Raw genomic sequence first — 20,117 nt, 5'->3', positions numbered from 1 at the left:
TTGTGCTTCAAGGTGCCTGTTTATGTGTATATTATTTGTATTTGGGGTATCAAATTTTTAGTCTTACATTAAAAAAATTGTATCATAGATTAAGACAAGCAACTGATACTGACCCCTACTAACCAGAGTTCAAATTACAAACTCATTTTGCTTATAAGGAAATTACATTTCCTATGTCTTTCAATGTTGTATCCTACAATAATCAGGTAAGCATCCCTTCTGCCCAAACCATGTATCCTTAATTAATTAGGTTATGTAAATCAGTATGTTTGAAAAATGGCTTTTCTTGGCAAAACTACAGAATCTGTGTTCTAGCTGTGTCAAACCACAAAATAAAAATAAGTAAATGCATAATTCAATTCATTAAGTTTTTATTGAGCACCCACTGAGTACATGAACTTAGGATCCATAATTTACATAGCTAGAAAACTGTTGCTAGGCCCCTCCCTTTTTATAAAAAGCAAAGGATATTTTCTCTGCACATTTCAAGTGAATCATTAAATGTGAGTGAGGCTCAGTTTGATGTTACAATATGTATTAAAATTAACAATAAGAAGGGGAAATATACATATTTCCCATTTCCAGAAAAGGGTATGGTGCCATAATAAACTAGCCTATAGGTCTAAGTAAAGAAAAGGCTAGAGATTTGCAAGAACAAGATATGCTGGGAAGCACTGTACCCTGAGAAAAGCAAGATGTCAGAAAAAACTGGCTCAAAAATTACACTGAGAGATCAAGAGAAGAGTGGTCACAGCTTGTTATATTTGTGTGTGTGTGTGTGTGTGTGTGTGTGTGTGTGTGTGTGTGGCTGGGGGGGCAGGGATGATGGGAATGAAGAAGAGATGACACTAACTGTAGCTAAAGGAGTGATTCTGATGTTGTCCTGGAGTTGTGAAGGCACTCTGACATAGTAGAGGGCTAGAAACACATGCCTTGTGAACAGAGTGGTTTATGTGGTAGATTCTCCAGTGCACCAACTGTACTTTCAAGTATAATTCTGGTATTTGTACTTAGCAATACAGCAGAACAAGCAGCAAGGAGCAAGTGTCAAGTATATAGGACATGAAATGGTTTGGCAGCCCTATAAGTCCCAGTCTGGGTCTTTGTCATCAGGAAGATCACATTGTGGCTCAGTCCAAGGGAACACTGGAGGGAGTGCTTCTGTTGGCTTGTTATAAGCAGGGGGCAACAGTGAGAGAATACAATCCCGACTTTCATCTTTCATCTGTTAAAGAAATTCAAAATAAGACTGTTGGCACATAAATACATCAGTCTTGTTAGCAATAAATAAGTTTTAAAGGAATCATGAAAATATTTGAAATTATTTTCAGGTAGCTTCTCTAAAATGCCTTTGATTCTGATCATCAGAGAATAAGAAGAAACATAATTTTTATCAAATTATTTTTCCCTCCCACCCAATATTTCTAGCCCATACAGAAAAAGAAATTGTCTCTGCATTAATTAAAATATATACTAAGTATACAGTGATGTATAAGACAGTTTGCTTTTCACTCATTTTGTTTTGCAGAAGAGAAATCTTGTAGAAAGTCTATTAATTGAATACCAAAGACATTTTCTTTTTTCAATGCAATTATTTTTCTTTTTTATTTTTATTGTTAAGGTGTACAGAGGACTTACCATTTACAAGTCAGGTAATGAGTACATTTCTTTTTGGACAATGTCAGCCCTTCCTTTGTTTTTCCTCAGTTTTCCCTTCCCATCCCCACCTACAAATTGCACAGTTCATTTTCCACATGGTGTCTACGGAGTTCCATGCCTGCATCTGTTCACCTATTGTCCCTTCATTTCAGCTCCCTCCCATGTCTCTCTCAAAAGACAAACAAGATGAAAATCAACCAGAAAAAAAAGCAAAAACAAACATCACATCTCCACAAAGATATACTTTTTATTTTAACTTTGTAAGATAACTTCATCCTTGGTAGCCAAAGTAGCCCATTAAACCAACAAAATAAAGTGATTTTTAATGGTATTTAAAAACATCTAAGGCAACAGACGATAGATAAGCTCACCTGTTTGAAGAATACATGGGACAATAAACTGCTTGCTGATGGCCTGAAATTTTTAATAAAGTTATTTAAAAAGTAGAAACATCAGAATGCAGATTTATAGAGTACATAAACTATCTTAGAAATTAGAGGGGCCCATTTGTAAGGAAATGGAAAGACTTAGAAAAAATCATATTAAGTGAAGTAATCCAGACTCAACGAAGCATAGGCTCAATGGTTTCCCTCATTTGTCATAATCAGTAGAAACCTTGGGCTCTCCTACCAGAGATTTACAATAGAACAAAACCTAGATACTTAAGGCCATATAGAGTGATGCTAAATGAAAGGACCTCCAGGATATAGAAACAAAAGCCTTATAATGAGTGGTGGTTGTTTTTAATGTACTATGTTATCATCTCTTTTGCTGTCCCTTGGTTATCCCATATTGTTACAATATTTCACCTGGTTATCTGATATATTGTATATATGCATATTTGGTTATTTGAAGGAAAGGGAGGAAAACAAGATGAGGGGCAGGGATGGAGGGAGGGAAATGGGGACCAAGACATGAGAAAGGGTATCAATGTATGTGAAGTAATGCACCTTCTATCTGGTGAATATAATGTAACCCTTCTATTAATTACAATAAAAATATATGAGAAAAAAAAAGAAATTAGAGGGGCCAGGCCCAGTAGTTCACTTCTATAATCACAGCTATTCAGGAAGCAGAGATTGCAGTTTGAGCCCACTCTAGGCAAAGTTATCCAGCATTCATCTCAACCAAAATAAAGCTCTAGAAATAATGATACACACTGTAATCTGAGTTATCAGGGAGGCAAAAGTAGGAAGAAAATGGTTTTGAGGCTATCTCAGTCCCCCTCCCGCCAAAACAACTCTATCTGAAAAATAACTAGTCAAAAACAGACTCAAGGAATGGTTCAATTGGTAAAGTATATGTAGAGCAAAACCAAGGCACTACGTTCAAATCCCAATACCTCCCACCAAAAATGGAAATTATGTTAGAGCTATGAAACCCAGTACTAAAGCATTAATGAGGAAAAGAAAAAAAGCCAGCTGTCAATGGCTTATGTCTATAACCCTAGCTGTTCAAGAGGCTGAAATTTGAAGATTGGGGTTTCAAGCCAGCTCAGGCAGGAAAATCTGAGACTGTCTCCAATTAACCCAGAGAGAGAGAGAGAGAGAGAGAGAGAGAGAGGGAGAGGGAGAGGGAGAGGGGGAGGGGGAGGGGGAGGGGGAGGGGGAGAGGGAGAGGGAGAGCGAAGCAAAGCTGTGGCTCAAGTGGTAGAGCACAAAAGCCTTGAGCACAAAAGCACAGAAACAGGGCCCAGGTCTTGAGTTCAAGCCCAAGAACCAGTACAAAAAAAATAAAAAAGCAGGGCCAGGAGTTTGGCCTAGTGGTTAAAGTGCTTGCCTAGCATGCATTAAGACCTGGGTTCGATTCCTAGGTATCACATACATAGAAAAAAGCCAGAAGTGGTGCTGAGCCGGAAGTGGTGCTGAGCCGGAAGTGGTAGAGCTCTAGCCTTGAGAAAGTCCAAGGACAGTGGGTCAGGCCCTGAGCTCAAGCCCAGGACTGGCAAAAAAAAATAAATAAATAAAATAAATAAATAAAAAATAAAAAAGCCAAATTCATAGTACCAAATTTGACTAACAGGAAGAAATAATTCTAGAAGTATCCTTCAATTAAGCCATATTCAAAATTTTGGGGTATATATTAGAAGTACACCAAATCACTAAGAAAATTTAAAAAAGATAAAATAAGATACAGATATCTTCTATTTATCTAATAATTTAGATAAGTATATTAGATCAATTTACATTTTTATACTGCTTAGAAGTTTCTAAAATGCCTTAATAGAAAGGCAGAAGTTTGTATCTAGGAAGTGATTTTTTAAAAGATAATTTTTATAAAATGACAGGTAGGAAATGATATAGAGCCCAACCCTTCTGATTCTGAATCCCGTGTCCTTCCCAGTTGCTTACCATTTCTACATTACACATTTTTATCAAAAGATTTGAATTTGATGGGAAGGATAATACCACAAAACTTTTATAAAATATAAAGCACATACATTTTGTGCTACTTAGAGGCGACAAGAATTACCTTTTCTCAGGATCTGGCTGCAAACAGAGCTGTACTAAGCTAAAGAAGGCAGGAGAGAAGGTCTTTGAGGCTGGTGTGTGCAGCCGTTCACTAGTGACAGTGTGACTCCCACTAGAGACAAGCACACTCTCTCCAATCCCAGAATCCACCCCTGACCGAGAACTTTTCATTCTGGAGTCTGATTGAAGAGAAATAGTGATATCCAGTGGGCTATGTGGAGGACCTTTTAGTTTCTGTAACAGCATCTGAAAGAAAGAAAAAGTTCTTGAACATTTTCCAGGTGAAATACTAAAACAAAAACGATTACAAAGCTCTTAAGAGTCTATAACAAACATGTTTTGCAGAATTATCTAGAATGTAAGAACCTACAAAAGGCAGTAAATTCAGGGACTTTAAAGGCATTTTACCTGAGTCCTATGCATGTCCTGAAACGGGATCTGCCCACTGGCTAACTCACACGCTGTAATCCCAACACTGTAAATATCTGACTTCACATTATATCCATGTAAATCCTGTGCAACACAATTAATTTGAAGCTCTTTAGTGTAAATAATCAAAAGTTATCTACATATTCTGTTGTGATAAAGAATGGTGAACCATAGAAAAACAACCCCATAAGTAGGAAATTGGGATCTACCTAACTTATTAGTTACAAGTTTCTAACAAAATTTTGACAAGAAAGAGAAAAGGTCTTATAGTAAGCCCTTTACCAATATCCAAATATAAAGATGCAATTGTCCTTTAGTCAAACTCAGAAGACACTCCAGACATACAGACAAACCAATGCCACAGCCACACCTGACCTGTCTCAGTAGCTCTGGACTCAGCCACGGCTGCACTGATGTGCTGAACTGTGGGAAATCAAACACAGCCCTATGCCTCTGTCCGTGCTTAACCAAACTATGCAGGTGGGACAGGCCAGAGAGGGTCACTAGGCCATCACCAGAAATGAGGATATGGCTGGCTTTAAAACTCCTAGAACAAAAAGAAACAATCCTAAGTAGTAGGAATCTGGCCAATGAAGAAAGAATAAAAGTCTGGTCAGAACAGATAGAGGTATACTCTTAGAAACTAAATACCCTTTATAAAATAGCAGTGTTTCTTATACACATTTTTTAAGAAAAGAAATGTTGAGAGAATTAGGAATTATTTTACACAATACAGAACTAGAACAATTGAAAGCTTCAGGTTTGGAACTGATAGGTCTTTTTCAAATGAAAAATATAATCGTTACTAAGTTCATAAAGATATAGTTGCAAAAACACCAAGATACTTTAGAAATTAACATTTCAGCAATAAGTGTATAATTTATAGTTAAATACAATACTATACAATAAAAACTTCTCATGGTATAACATCATTTATAAATATGCCATAAATGTTTAAAATTTCAGATAAATTATAAAAAGCCTTATTTTATTTATTTTTTTATCTAAAACATTTGTTGGACATCAGTATAGCAGAATGCCAATAGCCTGGTATGGCTAAGAAAACCTTAGTTATGTAGAGTACAGTTGTGTTAAAGTCATTATCTAACCAGAAAGCTTCTAAAATTGAATAGCAAGACAAAAAAAAAACCCTTTATGGAAACCAATTAAGAAAGGAAGCCCATTAAAAATTAATTTAATTCAGAAGCAAAACAAAGTCCTGGTGTATCTCAGATCATTGATCTTTATGTTCTGACAATTGCTCATGCAACTTAAGCTCAATAGCAAGAGACTTGATATTTACTATGACAATCTCAAGATGCCAGTTAAGGAATTAAGGAAGAACTATCATTTATACATGATATAAATATGAGACAAGCTGGAAAGCATATTAACAAGCTCTTTATTTGCTTGAAAAGAATAAAACACAACCAGCTAACTAGGATCCTTTCTCTATAGGTGATATCCTGGATATCCTGGTTCTTATATCCCACATTAGACAGAGACAGTAAGCTCCATGGGGGAAGATGCTCCACTTCAGAACCAACAACAGTGCTTGGAACAGCCACCTTAACATTTTTGGTGAATGGATATAAAAGATAAGTATGAGGCTGGGAGTTTGGCCTAGTGGTAGAGTGCTTGCCTAGCATGCACAAAGACCCAGGTTCGATTCCTCAGTACCACATACATAGGGAAAAAGAAAACCCGAAGTGGTGCTGAGGCTCAAGTGGTAGAGCTCTAGCCTTGAGAAAGTCCAATACTCAACTGCCTCTTCCTCAAAGCTTCCTAAAAGACTTCTATTAAATGTTTTTCATGTTAGTCAGCTGTCAGTGGCTCACTCCTGCAGCTCGTCAGGAGGCTAAGATCTGAAAGACTGAGGTTCAAAGCTAAGTCCTTCTTACAGGTTAGCAAGAGTTTGAGGCATGGCTCAAGTGGTAGAGCACTAGTCTAGTGAGTAATCCAAATGAGAGGCCCTGAATTAAAACTCTGATACTGGAAAACAAAATCATTTTATAAAATGCAATAAGCAAATACCTATGAATACAGCCATTTTGGTGAAGATAATTCAATCCTCGCACTGCTCCAAAGAGAATGTTTCTTATTAAAGTTTCACTCATTCCTTCAGGAAAGTAAGTTCTCAAAAGCTGACTTGCTGAACCTGAAAGAAATCCTTGAGATGTTCAGAGGAACATTGAAAGTGATCTTATTTCCAGCTGTGTTGTGATGTGCTTTTCCACCATAAAAATATACATGCCATTTACTTTTTTGGGAGCCTAATGCTTTCCCATGTAAAAGTGTTTTTCTTTCTGGAATTTAAAAAATCTTTTTGAGGGGATCTGGGGATAAAGCTCAGAGGAAGTGTGCCATCTATATTCAAGCCCTAGGTCTGATTCTAGTATCAGTAGGGATTTTTTTTCCTACTGACCTCCAAGGACATTAGAAAAGAATGCAAACTATTTTTCAATGATGTTCAATTATTAAAAATGCATGCTATAAGCCAGGTGCCAGTGGCTCATGCCTGTAATCCTAGCAACTCAGGAGGCTGAGATCTGAAGATTGCGTTCTAAGCCTGGGCAGAAAAATCCATAAGACTCTCAACTCCAGCAAACTACTCAGAAAAGGCCTGAAGTGGCACTGTGGCTCAAGTGGTAGAGTGCTATCCTTGAGCACAAAGAAGCTCAGGGACCGAGCCCAGGCCCTAAATTCAAGCTCTAAGACTGGCAAAAACAAAACAAAAAAAAACCCAGTATATATGTACACATAAATGTGTGTGTGTGTATATATACATAGCATATATATATATATATATATTTCTTTGTAACCCAAAAGCAATGTACAAAAGCTGTTCTAAAGATCAAAGCTCTAGGGCTGGGAGTTTGGCTTAGTGGTAGAGTGCTTGCCTAGCATGCACCGAAGACCTAGGTCCGATTCCTCAGTACCACATACATAAAAAAAAAAGCTGGACATGCTACCGTGGTTCAAGTGGTAGAGCTCTAGCCTTGAGAAAGTTCAAAGACAGTGGTCAGGCCCCAAGTTCAAGCCCCAGGACTGGCAAAAAAAAAAGTTCAAAGCTGTAAATTTGGAGAAAATGAAGGAGAGGGCTACACTGTTCAAAAGGAAAGGTACTTATTACCTGACTTATGTAATGGTACCCGCTCTGTATATCACCTTTACAATAAAATTTTAAAAATCTAAAAAAAAAATCAAAGCTCTAGAATCCATCCATGTACTTATTTGGCACACTGTACACTGTACTGTGCTAAGTACTGTAAGAGTACCTGGGACCAAAACAAAATACAAAAGATCCTTGACCTCAAGAAGGAGAAGTGAAGCATAGGCACACAGGAAGATGTTTATAATATGAATTCAGTTTACAGTGTGGTGAAACAGACACAGAGATTGTGTGCATAGCTAAGCAAATACCTGTCACTTTCCATTGACAAACAGGAAGAAAACTGAGAAGAAGAGATAGCTTATGTAAAGCCATGAGGTTCTCAGAGAATGAGAATGAGTTCCTTGATTATTTTACTCGTTTTACTTTTTTAATAAAGCCTAAAAGTCAACATAAGCCACAAATACATCATGATCCCGAGAATCAGGTATTATATTCACAAATAGAAAGTTATAAATCTAAGACCTTGTTCAACTGCATAACAATAGCATTCAGCCTAAGCAATGAGTCATTTTACTTAAAAGCAGTTTTCTTACCATAGGCCATAAATGGAGAAATAACCCAAAGCCAACTGCCAACAGTGAAAACTGTCCAATAAGTTGTAATATTAGGGTGCCGAAAAAAGTGGGATAGAATCACCGCTTTCTAGAGTAAATACACAAGAGAGCTATTTTAGAACAACTTTTCTATTCTCATGATTAGGAAAACAGTAGTAGTGGTAGCCTTGGTGATATGCGCCATTCTTAGTTGTGACCCTTATATCTCCGAAGCATTCTATGAAGTACAGTTGCCAGTTCACCAGCACACTGGACCCTAGACTAGCTTCTTATTGTAAAAAAACATTTAAAACACACACTATGGGAGGAGGGAGTCATGCAGAATACATCACAGAAAGAACAATTAATAGGCTTTTCTAATCTCCTTTTTTCTTTGCAACTTTTGGGACCATAGCAAAAGAAAATTGCTTCCTCTATTCTATAAGAAATGACTAGAGATGCTATGCTGGAGGGCTGGTTCAAGTAGTAGAGTACCAGCATTGAGCGAGGAAACCCAACAAGATTGAAAGGTCTGCACCAGAAACAGCACAAATTTTAATGATTAACGACAAGAAAACGTAATTCTGTTATATCAATTTGGAAGTTAAGTTGGCTTATCTGGATAGAAAAGGTACTATTTGCTTCTGTTTTTCTAGTCTCCTATATAATTATTTCTGATTGGAATGATCAGGGTGTTGTCTCTAGGCCAGCATCTAAATATGATATCCACTTGAACAAATTTACAGCAGTTTACCAAAGTTTGGAAGCCAGATCCAAGAATTCTTACTTAGTTCAGTGACTAAATATTCATCAGAAGAAATCTATCTTTTCCAGTTTCATGAAGACAAATTCTTACAGATGCAATCTCTTCCATAAGACATTACTATCCATATATTCCTTCCTTCGTATTACCTGTAAAGCTCTCAGCCGTTCTTCATTGCAGTTTTCAAGATTTGTGATTTTTATAGTTACCAGTGTTCCTGTAGGAGTATGCCGAGCAAGATGGATAGAGGTCAAGTTGTCAAATCCTCGTCCTGTAATTGGACATAAGATTCTTGTTAGAAACAGAAGAAAAACAGAATTGATACTGTATACTGCATTAAAATATAAAATGCCTACACTTCAAAACACACCACGGACGAAATGAAAAAGTTCAATCAGCAATGCACTAATGACTCAGATGTCAGACACCTGGCTCACCAGCTGTTTCAAAACAAGCTCTTTTTTGGCTTTTATGATCTAGTCAGGGTCAGCCTCAAGCTGACACTGGTCTTTAGTGTTTTCTAAGTTTCCAAGAACAAATCTCCATCCTTACATGTTTGAATTCCCTACATAGTATTCCTAATGACTCTGTGGTACCTAGTTATGTGACTCTTCCTTAAAACGGAAGATACCCCTTGTTTACTTCCTGGTTACCAACCTCAAATTTCTTTGGGTGAACCAGAGACATTTTGGTACCTGCTGAACACTTTCTGTGTGACAGGCCATGCTGTACACATTCTCAGGTCTCCCATTTTCTTTCTGGGTGAGAGAACTGCTCAGATTCAAAAACTTAGATCAGGGCCAAGTGAGAGAGTGGAAGGGAACTCTCTGGGCCTTTTTAAAAACATGCACCAGGGCTGGGAATTTGGCCTAGTGGTTAAAGTGCTTGCCTAGCATGCGCGAAGACCCAGGTTCGATTCCTTGGTACCACATACATACAAAAAAGCTGGAAGTGGTGCTGAGACTCAAGTGGTCGAGCTCTAGCCTTGAGAAAGTCCAAGGACAGTGCTCAGGCCCTGAGCTCAAGCCCAGGACTGGCAAAAAACAAACAAACAAACAAACAAACAAACATGCACCAATCTCAACATATGTTCAGGGTCTCACAGTGACTGATAAATAAGCCTTGAAGGTTTCTGTGTCAAGTATGTCCTTTTTGTGTTTAGAAAGGTTATATATACATTCTCTTCCACATTCTTCTTTTTTTTCTTTTTTGTGCCAGTTCTGGGCACAAGTTTACATGATTTTAATGACTACCCAGTATAAATTATTCCCACAAAATTAGATGCTTCCCACAAAAAGGATACATAATATGTATTTTTAGTATTATCTTCTTTCTCCAAATGTACTGGTGAAAATATAAAACTTATAGATAGCAATCTTTTTGAAAAAAATCTACCTATCTGACTATTGTGATATAAGCATAAAATTAATTCCACAGTACATATCCACTTTTAGATGTCAACAGAGAAATCCTTGCCTATAAAATAATCTGTCAACTAGTTTATGCCAAGCAATGAAAGGTTAGTTTTAGGAAGTCCAGGATTCTTACCTATTTCCACCTGCAGTTCATAGTGAGAAACATTGGTGGAACATATTGCTTCCCAGGCTCTAGTGGGTGGAGGTGACCATGAAAGGGATGGCTCATCAACCTGCATTTATTTTACAAGGTGAAAACAAAACAAAAAAGGTATAAACATTGCCAGGTGCCTATAACACTAGCTACTCGGAGACTGAGCTCTGAGGATTGTGATTTTGAAGCCAGCCCTGGCAGGAAAGTTCATGAGACTCTTTCCTCCAATAAACAACTCAGAAAAAGGCAGACATGGTGCCTTTTTTTCTAAAGTGCTAAGGCCCTAACCGTGAGCAAAACAAGCTCAGATACAGCACCCAACCCAGAGTTCAAGACCCTGGACTGGCAAACAAGAACAACAAAAAGCCAAAGTATAAACACTGAAACTCCCAACCTGACATCACCACCCCAACAGAAAATGATGATGCTATACCTTTAAGCTCACAGGTGCTCCTTAGGATGACACACACAAAAAAAGTGGCTGGAAACTGTTTTTAGATCTACAGGGAAGTTGCCAATTGATAGCTAATGTTAGAAAGTTTTCTACAAGTGAGAAAGGACAGGAAAAGTGGGTTTACAAATAGCAAGGAATAATAAGTTCAGTGCAATTAGTAGTAAAATGTGTAGAAGTTGGTATTAATGTCTGGCAGATCAGAATGTGGAATAAGAGAGTGAACTAGAGCTGCAGTGCCTTGTGAGGGTTTTCCATGCTGTGGTCCTGCTTCCATTACCAGCTATACCCATTTCTCCTATAAGCTGCGAGCTTCACGAGTGGGCGTGGTAACAGAACTTGTTCCACACTACAGCTAGCAAAACAGTGAAGAAGTCTTCACAATATGGAATGAACCAAAAAGAGGCAAAAAAGAAAACTAAACCTAATGAGATAGGAGCTCCAGTGAAAAAGTGAACACCAGTGTGAGATCCCAAAGAGTGCTCAGGACTTAGAGTGGGGTCTGAAACCTAAATGTAGAGGCATGGTTAACTTCAGAAATGGGCTTTTCTCTAGACAGAGTGTTTTTCAAAGTTGTAAGAGACACAAATCATTTGGCAAATCAGGACTGTCCTTCAAACATGACTGCCTAGCAAGCAGGAAGACCTGAGTTCAAATCCCAATACAACAAAAACAAACAAACAAACAAACATAAAATAACATGGATAACTAAACCATGATAACCTGGCAAATTCATTTAAAAACAGACTTGTATTTAATTCCATTTAACGGTGCATTGGCTCCTTCATGAAAGTTTTCAAGCTGGCAAGTGGCACAAGCAAGTCTGTCTTGGGAGAGTAGTGAACACTGATACGAGCACCATGGAAGAAGACGCCCAGTCTAGGAGGACACATGTATGTCTAGTCCACACTCACTGCAGTCTGTCTTCAAGCAGGGAGTCACCTACAACAGCCCAGGTCCACATGGGGGACGATGGGACTTGAGTAGCAGTGCATGTGTGAAGGAGAAGAAGGAAAGACTGAGACTTGGTGTCTACCAAGATTTAATTGTAAGAGGACAGAGGCAGTGTGAAGATAACTCTGAAACCCCTAGTTAGGATGACTTACTAGGGTGGTTTTCCTTAGTCAGAGCAAGAAATACAACTGGTTGGTGGGTTGTGAGAGAAGATCTAGGCTTCCCTCCACTCAGTAGAGGTACCTTTGAAGAATCTCTAGAGATAGAGATCCTATCCCTGACTCTGTGGACATATGTACTACTACTACTCATGAGAGACTTCAGCCTGGTAATCAGCAGTTCTGCTCCATGCCAGCGTCCTCTCAGGACTTCTAAGGCATTTCCAGGGAAATCTCAAACCTGAGCAAGTGAAACCATAGGAACAGGTTAGAGTGCTTAGGGAAATCTGGTTTAGGAAGAAAAGAAGAGGTCAATTTCAGATTCCTGGAGACTAGCAGAAGGAAGAAACAGGAAAAGACACTGCCAAGAAACAGCTATGAGAGAACCAGTGAGTATTCTTACAGAGGGCAAAGGAGGTATATTAATTGCATTCAACCAATTTCTTACCAAGTACTGATGGATACTGGTTTCAGACTGTTTTTCTGGCCTAAGTGATTCAACTCGTGTTCGTGAAGTACAGAAACAATCCTAGAAATCAAAAAGACATTAAATAAGACAAAAGTATGGCACAGGACTAACCAGCAGAGGTAGACTAGGGATGCAAAAAGATCTGATGTGTGCAAATGGTATGAGGACCTAACATGGAGGTCAGAATAAGGGGGCTGCCAGTGTTTGGCCTAGTAGTAGACGGGTTTAATTCCTTGGTACTATATACATAGAAAAAGCCAGAAGTGGTGCTGGGGCTCAAGTGGTAGAGCCTTGAGAAAGCCCAAGGACAGTGTTCAGGCCCTGAGTTCAACAGAAATGGCAAAAAAAAAAAATAATAATGGGGGAGAGGAGAGAGAAACAGCTGAGTGTGCAGAAGGCTAATTTCTTAACTTACTAGAACTGTAGTTGGTGTATCTTTGACCCTTACCCTTTCTTTTCTTGAGATTTTAATGTCAATCCATTTTAACTCTAGGTGTTAAATTTTAAGTCCTTCATTAATGACTTTTGATCACTTTCAGAATATTTTTCTAAAGATGATTTTCTTCTGAATAAATAGCTGAAGAGTATTCTAGTATAGTCATAAAAATTTTATTTTGATCCTCATATACTTTCTTGACATCACACCACTTATTTATTTATTTATTTATTTTGGTACCAGTCTTGGGATTGAACTCAGAGCCTAGGTGCTGTCCCTGAGCCATCTTTGCTCAAGGCTACTACTTGAGCCATAGCTCCACTTCTGGCACATTGATGCTTAATTGGAAAGAACAGTCTCACAGACTTTCTTGTCTTGGTTGGCTTAAAACCATGATCCTCAGATTTCAGCCTCAAAGTACCTACTGAGTATACTGTTACTAGTTTTTTCTTTTACTTAAGATGATAAACACGTCCAACTCATAGCAAATTCAAAGTGATTGCTTATATTATTAAAATTAATATTTTCCTGATCATTAGCTTGTGGATCTGTTATTATATATTGCCTATAAAGAAATATAATTATGGGTCAGGAGCATGGCCTAGTGATGGAGTACTCGCCTAGCATGCACAAAGACCTGGTTTGATTCCTCAGTACCACATACATAGGAAATAGCCAGAAGTGGTGCTGTGGCTCAGAGCTGCAGAGCAGTGGCTTTGAGCAAAAGAGTTTAGGGATAGTGTCCAGGCCCTGAATTCAAGCTCCATGACTGAGAATAAATAAATACTAATCAAACTTCCTTTCTTCTAAAATATCCTAGACTTTCTCAATAATAAAGAGAATCACTTCCCAGTTAATCTAATTTACAGATCTTTAAGTTACATCTTTTCCAACTCACAGACCTATATCAAACTGTAATTCAAAGTAATCCTTTACAGCAGAGTCCAGCCAACTATGGTCAGTGAAACACCAGCTGCTTGTGTGAATAAAGTCTGAACAGTTATTCATTTCTTCATGCAATACAGCAGAAAAGTAGTACCATGAAAATACTATCTGGCATTTACCAAAAAAAAGGGAGAGAGAGATGCTCTGTACATGTAAATTTTCATGCTGAGTTGAAACCCCCTGTACAACTGTTTAAAGATTTTTTTAAGTATGTTGATTCCTGCTGTAGGACATGAGATGTTGATTTCCATGTATTTTCTGCATTAAAAGCAGATATTATACATTTTTGTTTTGCCAGGGCAAAGCCTATATTGCTTGCCTTTGGGAAATTTTGAAGGACTTAAAGGGTGAGACAGAACTAAGTGGATGGGACATACATATAAAAATGAATATGAGGCAAAGGATTAAATAGTATAGCAAAAAAGATAAGAGAAGTTCCTTTTGAGAGATACAAAAAACTTACTGACAATTTAACTCATTCATGAAGATATCATTCAAGTCACAACACCTCAGAACAACAGCTCTTCAGAATATGCCTTTTGCTAGGGTGCTGCACTGACAACTAACTACTGATGGCACAAATGAGATCCGCGTTAACAAAAACTTACCAGAAGAGACATTGAATCGCTTTGGTTCACAGAAAGTGACAAAAATCCATCTATCCAAAAGAAGATTTCTTGTTTATCTTCAAGCTACAGAAATATTTTCCTATTTTAAAAAAATAGGCAAAATTAGATACATGTTAAAGTGCCTCAAAGAACGAGTTGTTGCAACCTCACCTGATATTTACTATTCTTTGATATGAGGGATGAGAGCCATTCCTGGAAAGTTCCTTTAAAGAACATTTCTCTTTACTGAATACCAGATGGGATCTGATAACATGACAGAAAGGTAGAGTCAAGTTCAAGGGACATTTTGGACATTTCCATATTTCTATAGTCTCTAAATACTTGTAGGGATGATAGTAGTTAAAGCATCTGCCTAACAAGCTTCATTACTAGTACTACCATATATATATATATATATATATATATATACACACACACACATACATACATAATACATAATATGTGTATATATATCTACACATATCTGTCCTTTATATAAATGAGGCTATTTTATTATTCATAAAAATAAACTTCAAAAATTTCCAATGGGGGCCTGGAGTGTGGCCTAGTGGTAGAGTGCTTGCCTAGCATGCACAAAGCCCTGGGTTTGATTCCTCAGAACCATATAGTGGTAGAGCACTGGCTTTTTTTTTTTTTTTTTTTTTTTTGCCAGTCCTGGGACATGAACTCAGGGCCTGAGCACTGTCCTTGGACTTTCTCAAGGCTAGAGCTCTACCACTTGAGCCCCAGCACCACTTCTGGTTTTTCTATGTATGTGGTACCGAGGTATCAAACCCAGGTCTTTGTACATGCTAGGCAAGCACTCTACCACTAGGCCAAACTCCCAAACCCATAGAGCATTAGCCATGAAAAAGCTCAAGGACAGTGCCCAGGCCGAGTTCAAGCCCCAGGACTGGGGGAAAAAAAATTCCAATGGTTTCATTTATAAGTAAACATTGAAAAATTCGAAATTTTTTCTGATTAACTTAATTACCTATAAATTATTTGAAGTCCCTTATTAGCAAATTTGGGAAAGTAGTAGTTAATATGTTTTTATTGCTGATTAGAAGGAAAAAAAGACTTGTTAAAAGTTTTCATGTAAAAATTACTTTTTTTTTTAGTAGATTAAAGCTTTTTTTTGTTTCAGTACTAGAGTTTGAACACAGGGTCTTGAGCTTGCTAGGCAAGTGCTTTACTACTAAAGCCACATCTCCAGCCCTTTTTATTTTACTTTCTGTGTAGGATCTTTCATTTATGCCTAGTCCAACATGAACTGCAGTTTTCCTACTTATGCTTCTTACGTAGCTTGGATGACAGGTGTATACATTCTTGTGCCCAGATTTTATTGGCTGTGATGCAAACCCATGAACTTTTTACAGGTTAACTAGGAACCATTAACCTCCCAAACTTCTCATTAGCCACTCTGCAGGCAAATTAATTCTTTTTACTTCATGATTTTTAGTGTTCACCATGATTCTTTTTTTTTTTTTTTTTTGCCAGTCCTGGGTTTGAGCTCACGGCCTGAGCACTGTCCTTGGACTTTCTCAGGCTAGAGCTCTACCACTTGGGCCTCAGCACCACTTCTGGCTTTTTTTCTATGTATGTGGTACCGAGGAATCGAACCCGGGTCTTCATGCATGCTAGGCAAGCACTTTAACCACTAGGCCAAACTCCCGGCTCACCATGATTCTTGAAATCTGTTGACAGATATAAAAGATACCTATTATTATTATTATTATTATTGCTTTGATTTTTTTTAAAAATAGAGTCTTGCTATGTATTCCAGGCTGATTTTTGAGCTAGGATATACAGGTGTGCACCACCATGTCTGGAAGTTATACAGATAATTACACAAAAAATTGACTTCATTCTCAATAATAGATTTAGAACTCTAACATAGTTACTTCTTTCGATTTAAGGTGACACAAAAACCACAACCAGATGTTTCTAGGCCTTTACTAATAGAAGGAATGGCAATGTTCTAAACTCGGTAGTGCCCAGTTCAACACTAAACACTATCACCTCTTTAAATTGTACGTCTTTAATTTGAATGAAGTCTCCAGATTTTATCGAAATATCTACAAAAATATAAGCAAAATGAGAACAGTATCAACTATTAATTGCTAGACAAGGAAAGATATTATCTGTCAACTTAAGGGGCAGGAGTTGCTGTGCTAGAAAATGAAGAAACTGATGTCTGCTAGAGTGAGTGGGATCAAAAGATAATTCATGTGAAAGTGCTTCTTAACCAACAATACTGGAGAACAGATGGAAAAATGCAGAGGTAGAAAATAAGTTGGCTAGCCATGAAAATATCCATAACTTGTGACCCAGTAAATGCACACTTTGAGTCTATTCTAAGGAGACAGCCAAGTAAATGAGGAAGCATACACAAAGAGTTATTGCGCTGTTATGTGTAACAATCAAGTCGTCATTCCATATTTGTTTAATGAATGGCACAACAGATCCAGTACTGTGCTGCACACTGGGGACGCCCACTGGAAGGCAAAGCGAACAGAATCCTAACCACTTGTAGCTGACTGCCCCATAAGCAAAAAGGTTAAAGACATTGTGACTAAGTGAATTTCCTGTTTATCATAACTTTACATTCTGATTTTAGTTCACCTAACAACAAAGCAATTTCCACGTCAATTATATTATCTATTTTTTTCAGGAAAATTTAAGACACAATTGCTAGTACTAAAAGAATTGTCCCTGTGGGATAGTTTAACCCCAGTGGTTTGCATGTGGAGATACTGAGCTATTAAGGGATATATATCAGTCCTGGGGCTTAACCTCAGGGTCTGGGAACCGTCCCTGAGCTTGTTTTGCTCAAGGTTAGCCACAGCACCACTTCGGGTTTTTCCTGTGTATGTGGCACTGAGGAAACTAACCCAGGGCTTCATGCATGCTAGGTGAGCATTCTACCACTAAGCCACATTACCAGCTAAAGGATATATATATATATATATATATATATTTTTTTTTTTTTTTTTTGCCAGTCCTGGGCTTGAGCTCAGGGCCTGAGCACTGTCCTTGGACTTTCTCAAGGCTAGAGCTCTACCACTTGAGCCTCAGCACCACTTCCGGCTTTTTTCTATGTATGTGATACTGTGGAATTGAACCCAGGTCTTCGTGCATGCTAGGCAAGCACTTTAACCACTAGGCCAAACTCCAGGCCCTACTAAAGGATATTTTTTTTTTTTGCATTTTTTAATTGTAATTAGTAAAAGGGTTACACGATATTTGCCAGATAGAAGGTGCATTAATTCACATACATTGATACCCTTTCACATGTACTAAAGGATATTTTTATAAGACACTTTGAAATCAGGAAAACAGCTGCATTGTTTGCAAAGGAGTGGGGTGGAAGATTTGCTGTCAATTTTTTCCTGTGTACCTCTCACCAGCATGACTATAAACTCTCCCCCTTTAAAAAATTACACTTACGATCAGAGCAGGTATGGCCTCTAATTCTCGCAACTCAGAAGGCTAAGATCAGAGGACTGGGGTTGAAGTTCAAAGCCAGCCAGGGCAGAAAAATCTTTGAGCCTTTTTCAGTTAATCACCAAAATGCCAGAAGTGGAGCTCTGTTTCAAGTGGTTGAGTGCCAGCCTTGAGTGGGGAAATCTAAGGGGGGATCGCTCAGGCCCTGAGTACAAGACCTAGAACCAGCACCCACACATAAAAACCATACTTAAAAATATCTACACTTCTAAATGTATTTACACCACCTCTGAGTAGACCCTTGCACTTGAATCTAAAAAACATTAAATTATCCTAAAGTTTTACAAATGGCTTGTGTTTGTTCCGAAATGGAATGGTTCATTTGAAGGCTCAAAAATTGATAGGCTAACGCTTTTCTGTGGACACCAAAGGCTCTATCTGTTTATAGGGCTCCAGTTAACTTAAGGGTCTGAGAGGAAATGCATCCACCAGAGAATAAACAAAACACTAAAACTTTAACTCTGTGGAGCTTCAAAATTGCTGTAATATCCAAGATTATCTCGGAAACTCATAAAACCTTAGTAAAGATTATAGCAACTCACGGCAGAGTAGAATTTCCCCAACAACACCGTGACTCAGGCTTTCAACAACTATTTACTGCGCGCCTACTGTGTGCCAGGCGCCGTGCCAGGCAGGCGCGGTCACACACTCCTCGGAAGCAAGGAGGAAAAGGGCACTTGACACAAACCCCACGCGGGGAAAACACAACGCGGGGTGCAGACAGAGGACAGGCGACGCTGCGGCACTTGGCCTGGTGACACATTCCTGGCCGTCCTGAGGGCAGATCGCGCCGGTGCCAGCGGGAAGCGCCAGGCTGGTGATCGAAAGGCCAAAGGTGAGAGTCGGGGTAGAGGACACCGCGGAGACTCGGCCGGTGCGCCTGGCACGGCCACGCCGGGCGGGCACGGGGACTCGGCCCTCGGAAGTACCCGCCACCCCGCAGAGTCTCGGGCCGGACTCCGGTCACGCTCCGCCGGCCGAGCGTGCCAGCTCCGGCTCCGGGAGGGCGGCGATCTCCGGCTCGAGGCTTCCAGGGCGTGCCGAGACCCTCTGGTCCCCACCGACCCTTACACCTTCCCCTCCCGCCTGCCGCCCCTAGTTACCCTAACGGCGACCGCGGCCAGCGACGCTTCCAGCTGCTGGCGGTGTGGGTTCGGGTGGGCAACGAAGCCCTGAAATCTGGGACTTCAGGCTCGCGGACAGGGAAGGCGGGCGTGCCAGGCCCGCTCCCAGCACGGGCCACAGGGCGCAAAAGGTGGCGCAGACGTGACGCGGGGGCCGTGGGCCTGGAACTCTGCCCCGGCCCCAGACAGCCGGCGGGGGACCGGGACTTGCCCCACCCCGGCCCGGGTCCAGGCCCCAGTTGCTGCCCCGCCTCTCGCTCCGAGTCCGGCTGCGAGGGGGCGGGGATTTCATGCTGGGGGGTGTGGCCACGGGAAACTACTATTCCCAGGAGGCCTTGCACGGGTGCCGTGGAGGCTGCTGGGAGAGTGGGTCTCCTTCGAGCTTCCTTCAGTCGTGTGGGGGCTGCGGCTGAGCCGGAGTCGCTGCTGAGGCAAGGTCGCCGAGTGATGATGTGGTGAAGTCTCCCGCCCATCCCTGCCACGCCCGGCTGGTTACTGACAGCGGGCGGTCGCTGGGGCCGCGGCTCCCGGGCTACCGCTGCTTTGGGGGGGCTTCTCCCTAAGGGAGGACGGACGGACGGACCGAGAACCGAGGACGCTGGGCCGGGCCGGTGAGTAGCCTTTCCGCGCGCGGCTCGGGTTTGCCCTGACCCAGCTCCCTGGAAGGCGGACGCGCTCCCCGCCCGGCGCCCCCCCTCCCGCTTCTCGGGGGTCTCGCGTCGACACCGGAGGCCCGAGGTGGGAAAGGGTCGTTCCTCCAGCGGCGCTGCGTAGTGGGGTGGGGAGTGCTGGGCTCCGGCCTCCGGGTTCACCCCGTCTGCACCTCTGGGGATGGGCAGCCTTTCAGACAGCATCCATCTGCAGCC

At 40.2% G+C, this 20,117-nt stretch overlaps 2 protein-coding genes across 7 annotated transcripts in view; one reads left to right on the top strand and one right to left on the bottom strand.

Annotated features, from left to right (window-relative positions):
* Positions 1-354: 354 nt before the first annotated feature.
* On the bottom strand, positions 355-19,494 carry Stradb (STE20 related adaptor beta). 4 transcript variants are annotated; one of them, XM_090354604.1, is made up of 13 exons: positions 19,231-19,493; positions 14,792-14,884; positions 14,621-14,720; positions 12,611-12,691; positions 10,579-10,678; positions 9,180-9,301; positions 8,268-8,376; positions 6,594-6,717; positions 4,935-5,106; positions 4,539-4,643; positions 4,132-4,376; positions 2,031-2,073; positions 355-1,225 (listed from the first exon to the last, which is right to left on the bottom strand). In XM_090354604.1, exons 3-13 carry the CDS (start codon positions 14,630-14,632, stop codon positions 1,082-1,084), a joined length of 1,257 nt encoding a protein of 418 aa, XP_090210730.1. In that variant the 5' UTR covers positions 14,633-14,720; positions 14,792-14,884; positions 19,231-19,493; the 3' UTR covers positions 355-1,081. The 4 variants fall into 4 exon arrangements, with proteins under 4 accessions (XP_090210730.1, XP_090210731.1, XP_090210729.1 ...); XM_090354605.1 differs by having other exon boundaries at positions 14,621-14,670; XM_090354603.1 differs by lacking the exon at positions 14,792-14,884.
* The window catches only part of Trak2 (trafficking kinesin protein 2), a 60,932-nt gene continuing 59,612 nt past the window's right edge, over positions 18,798-20,117 (top strand). For 2 of the 3 annotated variants that reach the window (XM_090354602.1, XM_090354600.1), the window contains exon 1: positions 19,632-19,862. The gene's annotated coding sequence lies outside the window, so the exon portion shown is untranslated. Of the gene's footprint in view, positions 18,963-19,631; positions 19,863-20,117 lie in introns of those variants that run through there. The other variant, XM_090354601.1, reaches the window with a different exon arrangement.

The sequence above is a fragment of the Megascapheus bottae genome, chromosome 21 (assembly GCF_031878675.1).
Source record: "Megascapheus bottae isolate mThoBot1 chromosome 21, mThoBot2.hap1, whole genome shotgun sequence".
NCBI classification, from domain to species: Eukaryota; Metazoa; Chordata; class Mammalia; order Rodentia; family Geomyidae; genus Megascapheus; species Megascapheus bottae.
The sequence above is the reverse complement of the archived record's forward strand: the minus strand, read 5'-3'. Positions and strand labels throughout refer to the sequence as shown.